This window comes from Malaclemys terrapin, chromosome 2 (assembly GCF_027887155.1).
Source record: "Malaclemys terrapin pileata isolate rMalTer1 chromosome 2, rMalTer1.hap1, whole genome shotgun sequence".
Taxonomy (NCBI): Eukaryota; Metazoa; Chordata; order Testudines; family Emydidae; genus Malaclemys; species Malaclemys terrapin.
In genome coordinates, this window is record NC_071506.1 from 81441362 (window position 1) to 81457261 (window position 15900).

General features: G+C 42.3%; 1 protein-coding gene across 2 annotated transcripts in view; it reads right to left on the reverse strand.

The window, feature by feature from the left end:
* Positions 1–15900, reverse strand: part of MIB1 (MIB E3 ubiquitin protein ligase 1) — a 115066-nt gene that overhangs the window by 12504 nt on the left and 86662 nt on the right. For both annotated transcript variants that reach the window (XM_054020156.1, XM_054020157.1), the window contains exons 15-18: positions 10879–11040; positions 4607–4788; positions 2032–2224; positions 244–322 (exon numbers count right to left, since the gene is read on the reverse strand). In XM_054020156.1, coding sequence (XP_053876131.1) covers positions 244–322; positions 2032–2224; positions 4607–4788; positions 10879–11040 — 616 coding nt within the window. The remainder of the gene's footprint in view (positions 1–243; positions 323–2031; positions 2225–4606; positions 4789–10878; positions 11041–15900) is intronic.

The following is a 15900-nucleotide window of genomic DNA, read 5'->3' on the forward strand; positions in this document are numbered from 1 at the left end:
AATTTTCTAGTTAAACAGCTACAGTTCTGTTATTTGTCTTCCAAATAATTAAACTTTATTACAGGCAGGTGGTTTTATTGCATTCCAAGTAACGTCAAAGCTCTGATTACCAAACCGAAGTCAATTTACTCAAATAGCCTACAATTAAGTCAACATTTTAAAAGAATTTTTAGTGACTATTTTTAACAGACATCTTTTGTTGCACAATCATTTTGAAAGGTATTACCTGCCAAGGCTACTTACTCTCACAAGCACACATGTGACCACAAGGCTGGAAGAGTACTGCTGCTTTCTTGTCTGAACACACCACACATTCTTCAATCTGCAGAGAAGAACATTAAGGAGTAACATGGGAAAGATTCCTCTCCTTTTTGTATCTATTCCATTTATATCTATTTGCTTACTTCCACCACTTAGCAGGGCAAAGGGAATTTAACAAGCTCTGCTTAGTGCCATGTTAGCTAAGAAAATTTAAATGGGAGATTACCATATCTGTATCCAGAAGTCCTTGCTGGCAATATTTACGCTCTTTGAATTACTGGTTATCTAGGAATTATAAATCACACCAGCTAGGAAAATAAGACCACCAGACTGGTACACACATGTATTTTTCTTGGCTGTACAGTGCTCAATTAATTTAGAAGGACTTTCTGCTGTAATCCAACAATGTGTTGAGGGTTTCTCAATTTTTCCCAAGGGTGGACCACATCTTAGAGAAATGATCACACGGACCACCCATCTATTGATTCATGAATGCCCGGACCACCACACCTCCCATTCATACAACATCCTTGTGACAAGTAGAGGAACTACTTATGCAGAAAAGTAAAGTAATTGGTGTACTTTTTGCTTTCGTAACACAAGTCAGCAATTGGAAAAAAAAAAAAAAAAAAAAAAGACAGCACCATCTCTCTGCAGACCAGTTTGGGAAACTGGTTTAGTAGAACTAAATTATAATCTGAACTATGAAAAATGTCTATATAATAAAAAACGACTTGCTCCATCAGAGAAGAGGGTCAGTCCTGATTTCAGAGTGGGAGCCAGAGAGTAGAATCTGGGCTACGATGGTCACCAGCTAATCACTGACCTCCTTTGATCTACTCCCAGTGTAGCAAATGGTGGGGTTGTCTGGGTGATGGGGAAGGGCACCCACAGAGACAGCAGGAGGTAGAAGCAAGCTTTTCTGAACCACTCTCTACCATTTTAAAGCCCCTCCCAGCCTCCCTGTTTCCCCCCCACCCCTTCAGGCTTACTAGTGGCATGTGTTATCAGTTTGACACTCTGTATGCATGAGGTAGTTTGCTATATGTCATATTTGGGGGGGGGGTAATAGTTATAGCTGTCGGTGGCATACCTTTGGATCTTGAAGCAACTGCACAAGCACATAATATAACTGTTTTGTCTTCAATTCACAGGACTACACATCCGGTGGCTGGGCTACATTTCTCTCAACAAAGAGAAAATTAGGAGGGGGATGGGGGGAGATTTGGTTGGTGCTCCCAGCACCACAGAAGTCATGCACCTTTAATGTAAATATAGTGTAAGCCACATTTTGCTGGAAAAGGAGGTTGGATTTACATGGAGGCTAAGACATTTGTATGAGGCCTGATGGATGCCTCAGGCAGTGGTCTGCATGGAGTTGGGGCCATGGTACAAGACATTCTTGGTAGGCCTGTATGTTTTAGGATTCTCTGAATTTGAGCACTGAAAAAGTGGAAGACTGCTGACTAGTTTGGGAGGCTGTTGCTCCACCCTTAACATTGCTACCTTTCGGAATCCTTATAATAAAGTTGCAGCCATTTGCCTAAGACAGACAATTCTTGTTTCTGTCCTCATTAGCCCTCTGTCGTTTGCAATGTGCGATATCAGATAAATGCTGCACTCTGCTCTAACCACTGACAAACTAGACGTGAGAGAAACCATGGCAGCTGAGACAGTGTAGTTTGTCGGTACAGTCAGGCTCTTCTTTTCACAAAAAAATCACAACTGCAGAAAGAATAAAATGGGAACATTAAAATTTGTGTTGAGTACCTTTGTTCTGGACTGAACTTGCTCTTTACAGATGAGGCATTTCTTGACCCGTGGTGAGCAGAGGGAACAGGTAGCAATATGTCCACATGGGCCAAATAACGTATCTCTCTTCATGTCTGAACACACCATACATTCTTCTAAAGTTTCTGAGTCATTGCTGATCATAGAAGGACTTCGAGAGCCAACCTGCCCACTAAAAAAAAACCACCTCACAATCAGGCTTAAGTCAGCATTAGAACCTTGTGCATATTCTGAAAACAATTTTTTGTAATCATACTGTACATCAAGCCGAGTCATTTGCTTATGTGTATTACTCATTCTAGTTTGTGCACATATTGTGTCACCCATTCTGTTAACTTGTATCTAAAGCTGCTGAGGCATTTGGGTGTCAGTGTCATCAATATGGAGATTACAGTTCTAATTTTACGTGAGGTACAAGCAGCGCAATTTTCTGGCTGACAGGAGCATAGCTACATGCTTGGATAAATCAATCTGGAGAAAAAGTTGATAATAATGGGTTGGAGAAGCATCTAGAGAGCATATGAGGAGAGAACACTTCTATACCCATTTTATGTCAATATTTATCTAGGGCTGGGGTTCTCAAACGTCATAGCACCGTGACCCCCTTCTGACAACAAATATTACTACACAACCCCAGGAGGCCTGAACCCTGAGCCAAAGCCCAATCCCCGCCGCACAGGATGGGGTGGCCAAAGCCAAAGCCTGATCCCCACTGCCCTGGGCGGGCACGCCAAAGCCAAAGCCCAAGGGCTTCAGCCCCAGCAGGGAGCCTGCAACCTGAGCCCCGCCACCCAGGGCTGAAGCCCTTGGGCTTTGGCCCTGGGTGGTGGGGCTCGGGCTTTGGCTCTGGCCCCAGGCCCCAGCAAGTCTAAGCCAGCATTCCCTCTAATTTTTTACGTCCATGTGCGGAATGAATTTTGTTGTGAACCAATATGGAGATGATGTGAGACACGTCTCCTTCATATTGGTGCACATAACAAAATTCATGTGGTAAGGGTGGGGCCAAAGGATTCGGAGTGTAGGAAGGGGCTCAGCGCTGGGGCAGAGGGTTGGAGTGTGGGGGGGAGGAAGGGGAAGGGGAGGGCTCTGGCTGGGAGTGCAGGCTCTGGGGTGGGGCTGAGGGGTTCAGGGTGCAGGAGGTGGCTCAGGGCTGGGGCTCAGTGCAGGGGGTGAGGGGTTTGGGGGTGCAGGCTGCTCAGTGGCTACAGTGGGGAGAGAGGACTCCCCTCAGCCCTCTCTCGCCACAGCAGCTCAGACCGAGGGAGAGGCCCTTTTCCCTGGCAGCTCTGGTGAGGGTGGGCTGGACTGAGGGAGGGGCTCCTTTCCCCAGCAACTCCAGTGGGCCTGGGCTGGGCCGAGGGAGGGGCCCCTTTCCCCCAGCTGTGACAAATCCAAGGCAGCTCGGTGCTGGGGCCGGCCCGAGGGAGGAGCGCCTGTTCTCCAGTCGCAACAAATCTGGGGCAGCTCTGCACTGGGGCCGGCCCGAGAGAGGAGTGCCTGTCCCCCCGATTGGGCAAACCCATGGTAGCTCGGCACTGGGGCTGGGCCAAGGGAGTGGCCCCTTTCCCCCTGCTGGGGCAGCTCGGCACTGGGGCCAGCAGGGAGAGGCGCCCCTCCCCGCCACCGCGCTGAGCCCCTGTGCTGCTGGGCTTAACAGGCACCTGCGCAGCTTAGAGGGAATTTATGTGCAACCCACTTTGGGGTCCCGTCCCACAGTTTGAGAACCGCTGACCTAGGACTTTTTTTTTTCTATTCTGCCGCACACCCAGCAGAGGGAGCACATGTTAAACAAAACTTTACTCCCAGAGGGCTAACTACACCAATAAAGGTGCTTGTGCACAAACAAAATAGCCAAATGACTCATGTTCCATGCAGACAGGAAGGCTGAGAAGAAAATACCTGCCAAACATGGGCAGACAATTGATAAGAAATTTCCTTTTCATTTTATTTAGAAATTTAAAAATCACACTACGGAGATAAAAATGTAAAAGTCAACAGAGATGGCTATATGGATCTGAGGATTAATGAAAGGAGCCTTTAACCTCTAAATCACGAATGCGAATCTAACCTGGACAAGCAGTAACTGGAAACTTACTATTTAATGGGTGGCTGATGGCATACATAAAATATTGAAGTCAGTCTACTTCCTAGAGGATAACCTATTTCATAATTGCATGCCCCACTATTTTTAAGTATCAGTACTTGATACAGAGAAAGAACACTGAAAGGGCATGGATATAGAATTACTCTATAAGATGAGGAGGGATGTGCTGCTCACGCCTCAAGCAGACTAGGGAAGCTTGCTCTGTACTGCTGCTCATTTTGTACTTAATTCGTTAACCTCAATTTCAACTAATTATTTTGTAAACAACATTCAAGACATATGCAGAATATATATAACTTTACTTACCTTTATCTTGATTTTCAGTAGTCTATGATTAATACTTGAAAAAGAGACTGTTTTATTTATTCTACTTCAACTGATCTATCCCAAGGAAATGAAGACATGTAAAACATGATGCTCAGAAATTCCATATTGCATTTATATACAAACCTGACTTTTTCTTTGTGACATTTAGCCAATGCTTTGCAGAGACTAGGATCGGGGCAGAGGTCAAGAGGAGACTGACCCTTCTTATTACGAATACTGAGATCAGCTCCGTTTGCTGCCAGAAAGCAGGCAATAGATGCTGCACTCTTCTTCTCTGCTCCCTGGGTACCAAGTCCCATTATTAACTGAAAGAAAGTAAATTGGCAACTGACTTGAGATTCTCTATTTAAATACTTGAGCATATAGTCTTACTACTCAAGGAAAATGGACCATTTAACATGTGCACATATATAAGAATATATTTTCTAAATAGTATTTTGATGAGATCGGAGCATGCATTTTTAGCTTATCTACAGTTCTAAGACGAAAACCATTGTACAATTACCCAATTTTCAACCAGATAAGTTCCCTGCATAGACTAATTAATTAAAGGCAATGACATCTAGGTATTCAAAACACAATGTAATCTCTGTGCACCTGTATTCTGGGGTCACAGAACCAGTGCTCTCCAAATCTAACCCTAAGTCTCTGTCACAAAGCTTAATGGTAGCACATCATTCCTGTCAGTTTTCTTTATATCAGTTTTTCTAATTATCCTGCTTTGACCAAACAGTTAAGAGAAAGAATGCAAGGCCCTTTATCTAATGCAGGGGTTCTCAAACTGGGGGTTGGGACCCCAGAGGGGGTTGAGAGGTTATTACATGGGGGGTCATGAGCTGTCAACCTCCACCCAAACCCCACTTGCCTCCAGCATTTATAATGGTGTTAAATATATTTAAAAGAGTGTTTAATTTATTTGGCGGGGGGGGGGGGGGTCCAACTCAGAGGCTTGTTGTGTGAAAGGGGTCACCAGTAAAAAAGTTTGAGACCCACTGATCTAATGTGAGTGTGGCTCCATTAGGTCATCTTAAACAAACTTCAGCTTTTCAATAATAAAGATCTTCTACAGATTTAAAACCTGCAGAGTAGGAACTAGAAGAACACATGACTTAACATTGAAAAAGTGTCTATCCTGGAAGACTATGGACAGCTGGAGAATTAGAGGGATGACATCATAAGTACCAAGGAAGAAACCCCAAAGAAATGAAAGAGGAAGTGATTTCCCTTTCTACTGTGACACTTATTTTGAATTGAATCAGTAAACTGGGAACTGGTAAAACGTGAAGGTAACTATTATAATTAATACAATAACATTATAAAACAGTCAGCTATGGAACACTTAATTTTAGTAAAATAAACTTTGCACATTAACAACTTCCACTATGAGCAATGGGAAAAGAAATAGGTGAATGTGCTCCATGAACCTCATGAGAGATGGTGGGTTTTTTTTGTTTTGTTTTGTTTTTTTGAGAACTTGCTAGCCAACATCATCATGTGGGAAAAACAAACCAAGACCCTTTACCTCAAAGTAGACTTACAGCAGCCAGTGTAACTGGAGTCTTGCTTCTGCAATAGTTTATTCAGTTGTAATATTTCATATCTTGATTACCATTTTACAGACACTGAAGTCACACTGCAGTCTCAAAGGACTGACAGCTTTAAAACTTTAATTTAACCTCAGTGCTACAATGGAGCAAGAAATCATCTTTTCATTCTAAATATTTCAAAGATCTTTTTAATCTTAGATTCACTGTGTAGTATGGGCTACAGACGGCCCACCTTCAAAAACAAACAAAACAAACAAACAAAAAACAGCTATTGGGTGATTTTAACAATGGAGTTACTAAAAAATCAAATTTCTCAGATAAAATCAAGAAATGCAGATCTACTTTATGCAACTTAATGTTGTCTGTTAGCATTTAGTGGTCATTGTGCCAAAGTGCGAGAGAATGTAATTTTGTTGCAAACACTACTACTTAAACGGCCAAATACTGGGATTACAACTAATCTTCTTTCAAAGGTTTTTATCCAACTTTGGTATTCATATTACTATCCCACTTAAAAATATAATACAAATTCTTCATGAGATGGCCTTAAACTACAGTAAATACAATACAATACAATCTGCATATATTTTACATGCGTGCACATAACTCCAACTTATTTGAATTGGAGCAATATATGCTCATGAGGGTAGACTGTGAACCTAAAAAGGCTTGCTATTGAAACAATAATTTACAGTTAAAGCTGGTTTTTAACAACAGTAGAAGAAATAAGAAACAACACCCGCCTTCTGCTGTACCTAAACTATCTAATAAATGTGCAATACAATATCATTGTATATTAGCCTTATTTAGTCAATAACAGATGGGCATTGAGACAGTCTCCTTAGGTTTGATTTGATACATTTCTGCAGGATTAACAATATCAAACAATATTTTGAGAATTATTCAAGATAGTTTCCAGGCATGCATTAGCTAAACTTTTCAAATGGGCACTGCTCTCATCATATGAAGTGGATAATTCAAGCAAGATTACAAAATCTTTGCATGTAAGCACCAGTGTCCTCCACATCCTGCATGCTTCCCAAATATTTCCTTTAGGGCTGGTCTACACTGGGGAGAGGGGGAGGAGAAATGGGATCGATTTAAGATACGCAATTTCAGCTACGCGAATAGCGTAGCTGAAGTTGAAGTATCTAAGATCAAATTACCTGGGGTCCACACGGCGCGGGATCGACAGCCGTGGCTCCCCCGTCGACTGCACTACCGCTGCTCGCTCTGGTAGAGTTCCAGAGCAGACGGTGAGCGCATTCGGGGATCGATATATCGTGTCTATCGATCCCGGATAAATCGATTGCTACCCGCCGATACAGCAGGTAGTGAAGACGTACCCTATGCAAAAGTTCTTCTTGTGACAAAAGAAACTCACGTAAATATAAGTGGGAAAAGTCCAGACCTATGCCTGACCTCAGTGGGAGCTGCTGCTGGTTGCTCACCACTTATTTATGTGTTTAAATATGAATTTATGAGCTTAACTTTCAACCAAGATTTTCAAAAAAACCTTAAAACTCTGTTCTGACAATATATTACTTCCAAGTGAAGTACGCAACTCAAAGAAATTGGAAGACTACGGAGTACAACAGTTTGGCAACCCAACCTCTCAAGAATGACTTAACCAGGATATCTTGAGATGAGGAGGAGAAGACTGGTAACCAAGAAAGAAAAACAAACAAACTTCAATTTCATGCAGATGCTGCCAGTGCTGAATCTGAGAAAGAATATTCATGTGTGTCATGCTTACTGTATGCTTGCTTCAAATTTAACTTCTCAAACACAAAGCATTTTTAGTAACTTGTCACAAAGTTAATTTCAGACAACGGAACCTTTATTGTTCTTTTATCCCACTTATTTAAGAGGAGTTCTATGTAATACTATTCCAACCTTTCCCTACATATGCCAATCACTTAAGACAGTGGTCCCCAACCTTTTTCGTCTGGTGGGCGCCAGACGACGAGCCACGGAGGACCGTGGCGGCAGACGAGCATCCGACGAAATGCCGCCGACAGGCGGCAACGTCAATAGCCGTCGCCGCCAAAATGCCGACAAGAAGCAACATCATCACTGAAATACCACCGAAAATTGGCAGCATTTCGGCGGTGATGCCTCTGGATGACGCTGCTTCTCGGCGGCATTTCGGTGGATGCTTGTCCACTGGCCAGTATGCGGGCGCACTTAGACACCCCGGCGGGCGACATGGTTCCCGCGGGCACCACATTGGGGACCCCTGACTTAGGAGGAACAGTAAATATGTATTAAAAATAATATTTCAAATCCTTCTATAAAACACTCTGGCAAGCATATTTCAACTGAGTTAAGAATGTATATTTTTTCCTATTATCCCTATTCATAACTTTTTGATGTTGACAGGTATGCCTGCTTGATGCATCCAATTTTACTTCATTTTATTACTTGTACTGTGGTTACTATTAAAAAGTTATTAAGTACCGCACAGATCATTTTCGGAGGTAACAGTTACATCCCTATCTTATTTATATAGGTTGGTACTTTAGTAAATGTTGACCTTTTTAATGCTATACAGTGAATTTACAGTTTTGAATAGATGCCTTTTTTCCTATAAAACTTTTGTTTAAACTAACCTGTCTCCGGAATATTATGTGCAACTACAGTAAAAAATGACTACATAAAATTGGTACTTTGTTACTCAGCAAATCTGACCCTTTGGTATATTCTGAATCAAATATTTTTTACTTCTGTTTACATCTGTTAGCCCTGCAGGGCCAACACAGACATAAATGTGATGTATGAATTCTACTCCTGGTTTCTGTAGCAACAAAAATTATTTCCAATTGCAAGGTAAAATTCAATTTTATACCTCCACAACCCTATTGCTTCAGCAGGTTTTACAGGAGTAATTGAGGGGGGAAATTCTGCTTTAATCAAGAGAGGGAGGCTGCAATTGGTGTATGTTTGTCCCACAGATTCTTTATTAGTAGAGGTGAAGTTGCATGATCAAGAAAGAATGCCGCCCGACTTTCAGATCCCAGGTGAGTTAGCAGAACTGGCTATGGTGAAAAAAGCCCACTATTTTTAATTTTAAATTGAGCAAGTTTGATCTAGAGTCACTGAGAAAAACATTGTGCTACTAAAAAAGAACAGGAGTACTTGTGGCACCTTAGAGACTAACAAATTTATTTCAGCATAAGCCCACAAAAGCTTATCCTGAAATAAATTTGTTAGTCTCTAAGGTGCCACAAGTACTCCTGTTCTTTTTGGGGATACAGACTAACACGACTGCTACTTTGTAACCTGTCATTGTTCTACTATAATGTCTAGAATGCTTTTCAAAGCAAAACTGAACTGTAAGGTTATGATTTAAAACAAGAGTTAAGAATTTTGACTGAGGCACCCTATAATTACACTATGGCATGTTTACGCATCACTCAGTGATGTATTAAGCAATAACTTTACAAATATGTGGACGTTTAGAAATATTTTATGCATCAAGTGCAATAAAAGCAAAATATCCTGAAATGTAATGTACACACAATGGCAAATATGCACACACAATAGCAAACCAATGGTAACAAAATGGTCATTTTAAAATGTGATTTGTTTTTAAAATCACCAAAGCACTTAACATTCAAAAAGGACTAATCTAGAAAAAATTTCTAAAATGAGGCAATATATCAGTTAAGAGCATTTGACTTTTTAAAAGATGTGTCTAAGAAATAACTTTAAAAAAAAATTCATCTCTAGACAGAAGCATTGTGTGTCGTGTTTTAGTCAAGAAGAAATGTTAAGTCTGTCAATTAGAAGTTTTATCTAAATAATCTCCTTTGCCTTAATTATAACAGCACTAGTAGGGATAGTTATTATTCTTTGTACTAAGTTACGCTAGTTCAGTCTAAGGGTTTGTCTACACTGGCACTTTACAGCGCTGCAACTTTCTCGCTCAGGGGTGTGAAAAAACACCCCCGAGAGCTGGAAAGTGTCACGTAGACTGAGCACCGATGCTGGGAGCTGTGCTCCCAGTGCTGATAGCTATTCCCCTCACGGAGATGGTTTTTTATGCTGCGAACACACAAGCCACATTAAAGCGCTGCCATGGCAGGGCTTTAAAGTTGCCAGTGAAGACTTGCCTTTAGAAAGCTCTCTCCTGTTTCTCCATTTACTGTATATGGATTTACATCCTTGGAATAATATTTAAACTGCAATTTTATCACAATAAGATAGTTGCCTTATCTATCTCTCTCCCCTTCTTCCCAACATCCATGACCATCCTTAGTTTTTTGGGCATTAACAATTTAACTTTGATCCTTGTTTTTCATAGCTGGTGAGACACCAGCCTCATCAGAATGGACTTCTGAAATTAATTTGTCAGGACACAAATTTAACTTACTAGGTAACATGATTAAGCTACAGCTAAACACAATTAACTGCATAAGTTCTCAAAGTTTTAGAGCTAAAACACAAAACATAATACATGAAAGCTACAAACAAAACTACGCAAGATGTTAAATCAAAGCATATTTTATTCTTAATCTCTGTACTGTATTACTGCTTATTTGTTTCTATTTCAAGTAATTTCCTCCAAATTCCTGCCACTCATACAAGTTCACTACCAAAGACAGGTTTATGATAAGATTTTTGTGGTGCACACACCTTTTTCTTTAAAACAGATGAGTTAATGAGTAAGCATAAAGAAGTGCATATGTAACAATTTAATTTTAATATGGCCCCGCAATTTGGTGAAGAATGATTCTAAATAAATCTGTGCTGACAACAAGCAGTTCAACAGTACAGAATCTTCAGACTAGACTACAGAAAGAGGTGTACAGGAAAGAAAGTAATAAATAAATGAATTTTATTTACTGTGTTCTTTGATGGCTCCCAAGCAGTATCTACCTTGCCCACATCTTGCATGTCTTGGAGCTGGCGAAGCTGTGACAAAGTATGATGCCTCAGGGCTTCATGTAGGGGAGTATCCCCATCTTTATCCTGAATATCCAGTTTAGCACCTGCACGGACTAAGAGCTGAAAGAGAAAGAATCTTATTTAGATAACGCAAGGAAAACTACCAATGTTATTTTAAGGAAAAAAATCAGTTCTTTTAACTACCCTAGAAGGCCTGCAAATGATAAAGAAATTCTGATTACTTACCTTACAGTAAACTGATCGAGACATGTTGTCCCTATGTGTATTCCACTCTAGGTGCAAATGCGCTCCATGCACCTGAGAACAGAAGGCTTTTCATCAGTAGTGTCTTACGGTCTGTGCTGGTGCCCTCTCCTCTGAACTGAGGGCACAAGGGGCAGCAAGGACCAACCGCCTCTCCCGTTCTTTCTCTACCACAAATGACTTTATGAAAAAATCTGAAGTAGAGGGAAATGAGGGTGCGTAATGGAATCCATGTAGGGATCATAAGATAAGTAACCAGAATTTTTCTGTGTGATGGACCCCAGGGTATACTCCACTTGAAGTGACTCACAAGCAGTATTCATTGAAGAGAAGGACACAGGACCGCTGTGCTGAAGGATGTGTCTACTGACAAAGCTTGTATTAGGGCACAACGTCTAGTAAAGGTACACAGAGAAGCCCATATTGCCACACTACAGATCTCCAGAAGAGGAACACCCAAAAGAGAATCTACTCAGGTAGTCTGGGCTCTCACTGTCAGCTCATAGCAAAAGCAAGAGGCAATCTGAAATCCATTTAGAATGTCTTTGTGAGGAGATTTGCTTCCCAGTTAATCTGTTCAATAAAGGAGATGAAAAGCTTCAGAGATTTCCTGAAGGGTTTATCCTCTACATGAGGAGCATCCAAAGAATGAGACTTCCTGTCTTCTCCAGTTGCATGAAGTTTTGGGCAGAAACCAGGTAGGCTATGATCTGATTTAAGTGGAATTTAGAGAGATTCTTTTGAATGAACACACGGTGCAGACTGAAAGAAGCCTTGTCCTTACAGAAAACTGCGTAGGGTGGGTCTGCGATAAGGGTCCCCAAGATCACCCAGTCTTCTAGTGAACTGCAGTTACAAAGGCCATCTTCATAGGCAGATGAAGAAAGGAGCAGGAGGCTAAAGATTCCAATGGAAGAATCATGAGTATTGACAGTATGAGATCAAGATCCCAAGTCAGCATAAGTTTCAGCACCTGAGGAGAGGTTCTGGCAAGGTTCAAGAACTTCACAGTTGTAGGGGGGGGGGGGGGGGGTGAATTATGACCAGTTTTTTACTAGAGGATGGAAAACATTCATCACTGCCAAGTGCATTTGCAGCAAGGTGTGAGATAGACCCAATTTTTAAAGAGGGGATAGTACAGAATGATAGGAATCTGTGAGCCCCTTAGAAATATCAGATGATGCAGGCACCAGATAAAAATTTATTCCATTTTGCAGTGTAACAGTTTCTTGTAGAGACTTTCTGCTATTATTGACGATGGATTGTACTGCCTCTGAACATGACCTCTCTAAGCTTGCTGTCCATCCAAATACCGGGCTGTTAGATTGAGGGATGCTGGGATTGGGATGGGAGATATTTCTTTTGTCCTGAGTCAGCAGGTTCAGAAACAGCTGGATTCATATGCACAGATATGAAGCCATCTGAAAGGATGCTGGTGAAACAAAACTGCCTCAGCAAACAGGGTGCCACTTAGACCACCAATGCTTTTCCCTGCTTGATTTTTCTCAGAAATCAAAGGTAAGAGAGAAATGGGTGAGGAAATCATACATTAGCAACTCTGAACACTGCACTAGGAAAAATGTCCCCCCTGGAGTTGTGCCCCAGAACTGCTAGCAAACAGTAGGCTGGGTATTTCTTATTTTCTTGGGACACAAAGAGGTCCCATGATGGGAATCCCCACTTACAGAAAATGCTCTGTACAACTGAGTCATGAAGTTTACACTTGTGGTCTCTGTGGAAGTGCCAAATGAGGCTGTCCACAGAAATGTATATTATTCCTGATAGGTGCACTGCCAAAAATGGTGATCTGGAGTCGGTTACACCTATTCCAGAGCTTGATCACTTCTATGCAAAGAGGAGCGGACCTTGCTTCTCCCTGTATGTTATATAGTACACTGTAATCATATTGTCCAACATGACCTGAACGTATAGGGCACTGATGAAGGGCAGGAACCTTTTGCAGGCTTTGTGTAATGCTTGCAATTTGAGGAGACTGATGTGAAGCTTAGATTCTACTGGGTCCAAGAGTCTTGAGCCACATGTTTGTCCAGATGCGCTCTCAATTCAGTAGGGAGGCATCCATAATTAGCTTCTTTGTGGTTGGAATGGGGAACAAAGGGAACCCCTATCCATACAGCTTCTCTGTCTTCCTACCAGGTGAAGAATGTCAGAACACCGGGAAATTGAGACTCTCTTGCCCAGGCTGTCTCAGCTCAGAGAGTAAACTGTCCATAAGCATGCCTGAAAATACCAAAGATGGAGCCCTGAAAAGGGGATTATTCTCCCATTTTTGAAAGGGAAAGGCAATGCCCTACTGTGCCAATTACCACAGCACCACTTTGCTTTCCATTCCAAGCAAACTGTTCATGCTAGTTCTTCTTGAGCACATTAAGTCTGGTATAAGGAATCTACACCATCTACAGCAAGCTGGGTTGATGCACGGCCAATCATCCACAGAACAGATTTTTACCATTAGACAAACTATTGAAAAAGCCTAAGAATTTTGGCCCAGGAAAGATGAGGTATGCATATAGCCTTTATTGACTGAAAAGCTGCCTGACTGTTGATCATTGCTCCTTGGGCTCTGCCTGCAAGCTGCTGGAGTGCCTGGCTAGCTCCTCAACCTTCTATAGAAATGCACCATGAAAGTGAGAGCTGTGTTCACTGAGATGCCCAACTGGTTTGAGTACAAGAGCAACGTCCATCAAGGGTGCATGGCTGTCCTGATCTGTTCAACAAAGTTATTGACCAAATGAGGGAAACCATCACTAGCTGCATATCAGAGTTGATATTGCATGACTTCTTCGTAAGAGACCTAGAATACACAAATGACTCAGCTATATTTACATCCCCACAAACTAATCTCATCAATGCCCTGAATATATTTATAGAAGAAGCAAGTAGGCTTGGTCTTGGTCTATGGGTGTTATGCAGACTCTTTGAAAGCCTCCGTGGCATCAATGCCACACACCAACTTAGACTAAGATACGCATCTATCAAGCAGCAGTGGCTTCTGTCCTTTTATATGGCTCTGAAATCCGGGCCACCACATACACAAAAATGTGCCAGCTAGATGCTTTCACCGTGAAACAGCAATGATATATTGAAGGCACACGGTGATTTCATCATTTTATGCAAAAAGGATGTCAGGTATTGGACCAACCAGCCTCCAGAGTCTTCCCAAGTGACTCAACGCTGGCTCAGGTGGCTTGGCCAGAGTCTATATCCGTGCCAGCTTGATATGTTTGATCCAACCAAAGCTGGATGGACAAGACCTCGCAGGCTGCCTCATACACACTGAAGTGATGTCATGGCTTCCAACCTCATCCACATTAGTCTTAACGCAGAGCAAGCTGCAACATTGGCAGGAGACCAGGCTCTCTGGATACGGGTTATCCAAAGCATTCTACGCTCCATGAGCGGGAAAATTAATGAACAGTGTCATATAGGTACAGGAGGCCACATGGCCTAAGACGGGAAGGCAGCATCAACATTGTCATCTGAGGGCTGAGTCGAAGCTGGATGATGAGGTCCCTCACAGCTTGGAATCTCTCTTGGTCTAACTATGCTCTGGCTGTAATCAAATCCAAAGTTGCTTCAATAAAGTCTATAGTTTGTGTGGGAACTAAAAGGAACTTTTCTAGTTTTACCAGGAGCCCCGAGGATTGAATGACGCTGAGAAGGGATAGGGTTGTTGATCGTATATCTTGGTATGATCAACTTGTGACCAGCCGATCATCAAGGTAGGGAAATACTGGAGTGCCCTGGCAATGCAGGTAAGCTATCACCATGGATAGCACCTTCTTGAAAACTCTAGGGCCTCTCAAAAAACGGAAGGGAAGAACTCTGCATTGGTAAGGGTCTAGGCCCACTGTAAAACTCCTGTGTGCTGAGTGAATGTCTATCTGAAAACAGGAGTCCTTCAAAACAAGAGCTGCAAGCCAGTCACCTTTGCTCTGAGAGGGGATTATAGATAATTCTGAATCTTGAACAGAAAATGAACATATGCACTTCGGTCTCTAGAATGGGGTCTCCAGTCTCTGCTCCTTTTGGGGATGAGGAAATACCTCTAGGTATTAATAACTCTAGGAGCTCTAGAGTTCCTAGCTGAAGCAGGGAGTCTACCTCCTGTCTTAGCATCCTCTCTTGAGACGAGTTCATGAAGAGGGATAAGAGAAAGGGGGTTTTGTGGTAGGAATAGACAGAAATTCTATTGTATAGCTGATGGCAATGATTTCTAGGACTCATCACCAGGGAGAAACAGGCCAGACAGTCACTGAATGGAGTGCGGATGCTGGGTGACAAGAGGACTTTGTTTGTAGCTCTTGAGGGTCCCATCAACAGGGTTTCTTGGCAGAAGGCTGGGGAGAGAACAATGGAAGGATCTTCTCTCGGCTGCACTGCCCACTCTGGCACTTCCTGAGAGGCTTGTAGGCTTTGGGGGTAAAAAGGGCGAGGACCAGGGTACTGTTTAAACGGTGGTGTTTTGGAGTATTTTCTCAGAGGTGCTATCGTGTATACCCAAGGAGCAAAGGGTTGCATGAGAATCCTTAAGGATATGCAGTCACTCATCCATTTTGTCACTAAGCAGACTGTCACTCTTGAAGGGAAGGTGCTCTGCCATAGCTTGAACTTCCTTGGAAAACCCCAAGGACTGGAACCATGAAGTTTGAAGTAGTGTCCACTACAACTACTGAACCTGCAGGAGTGAGAGGG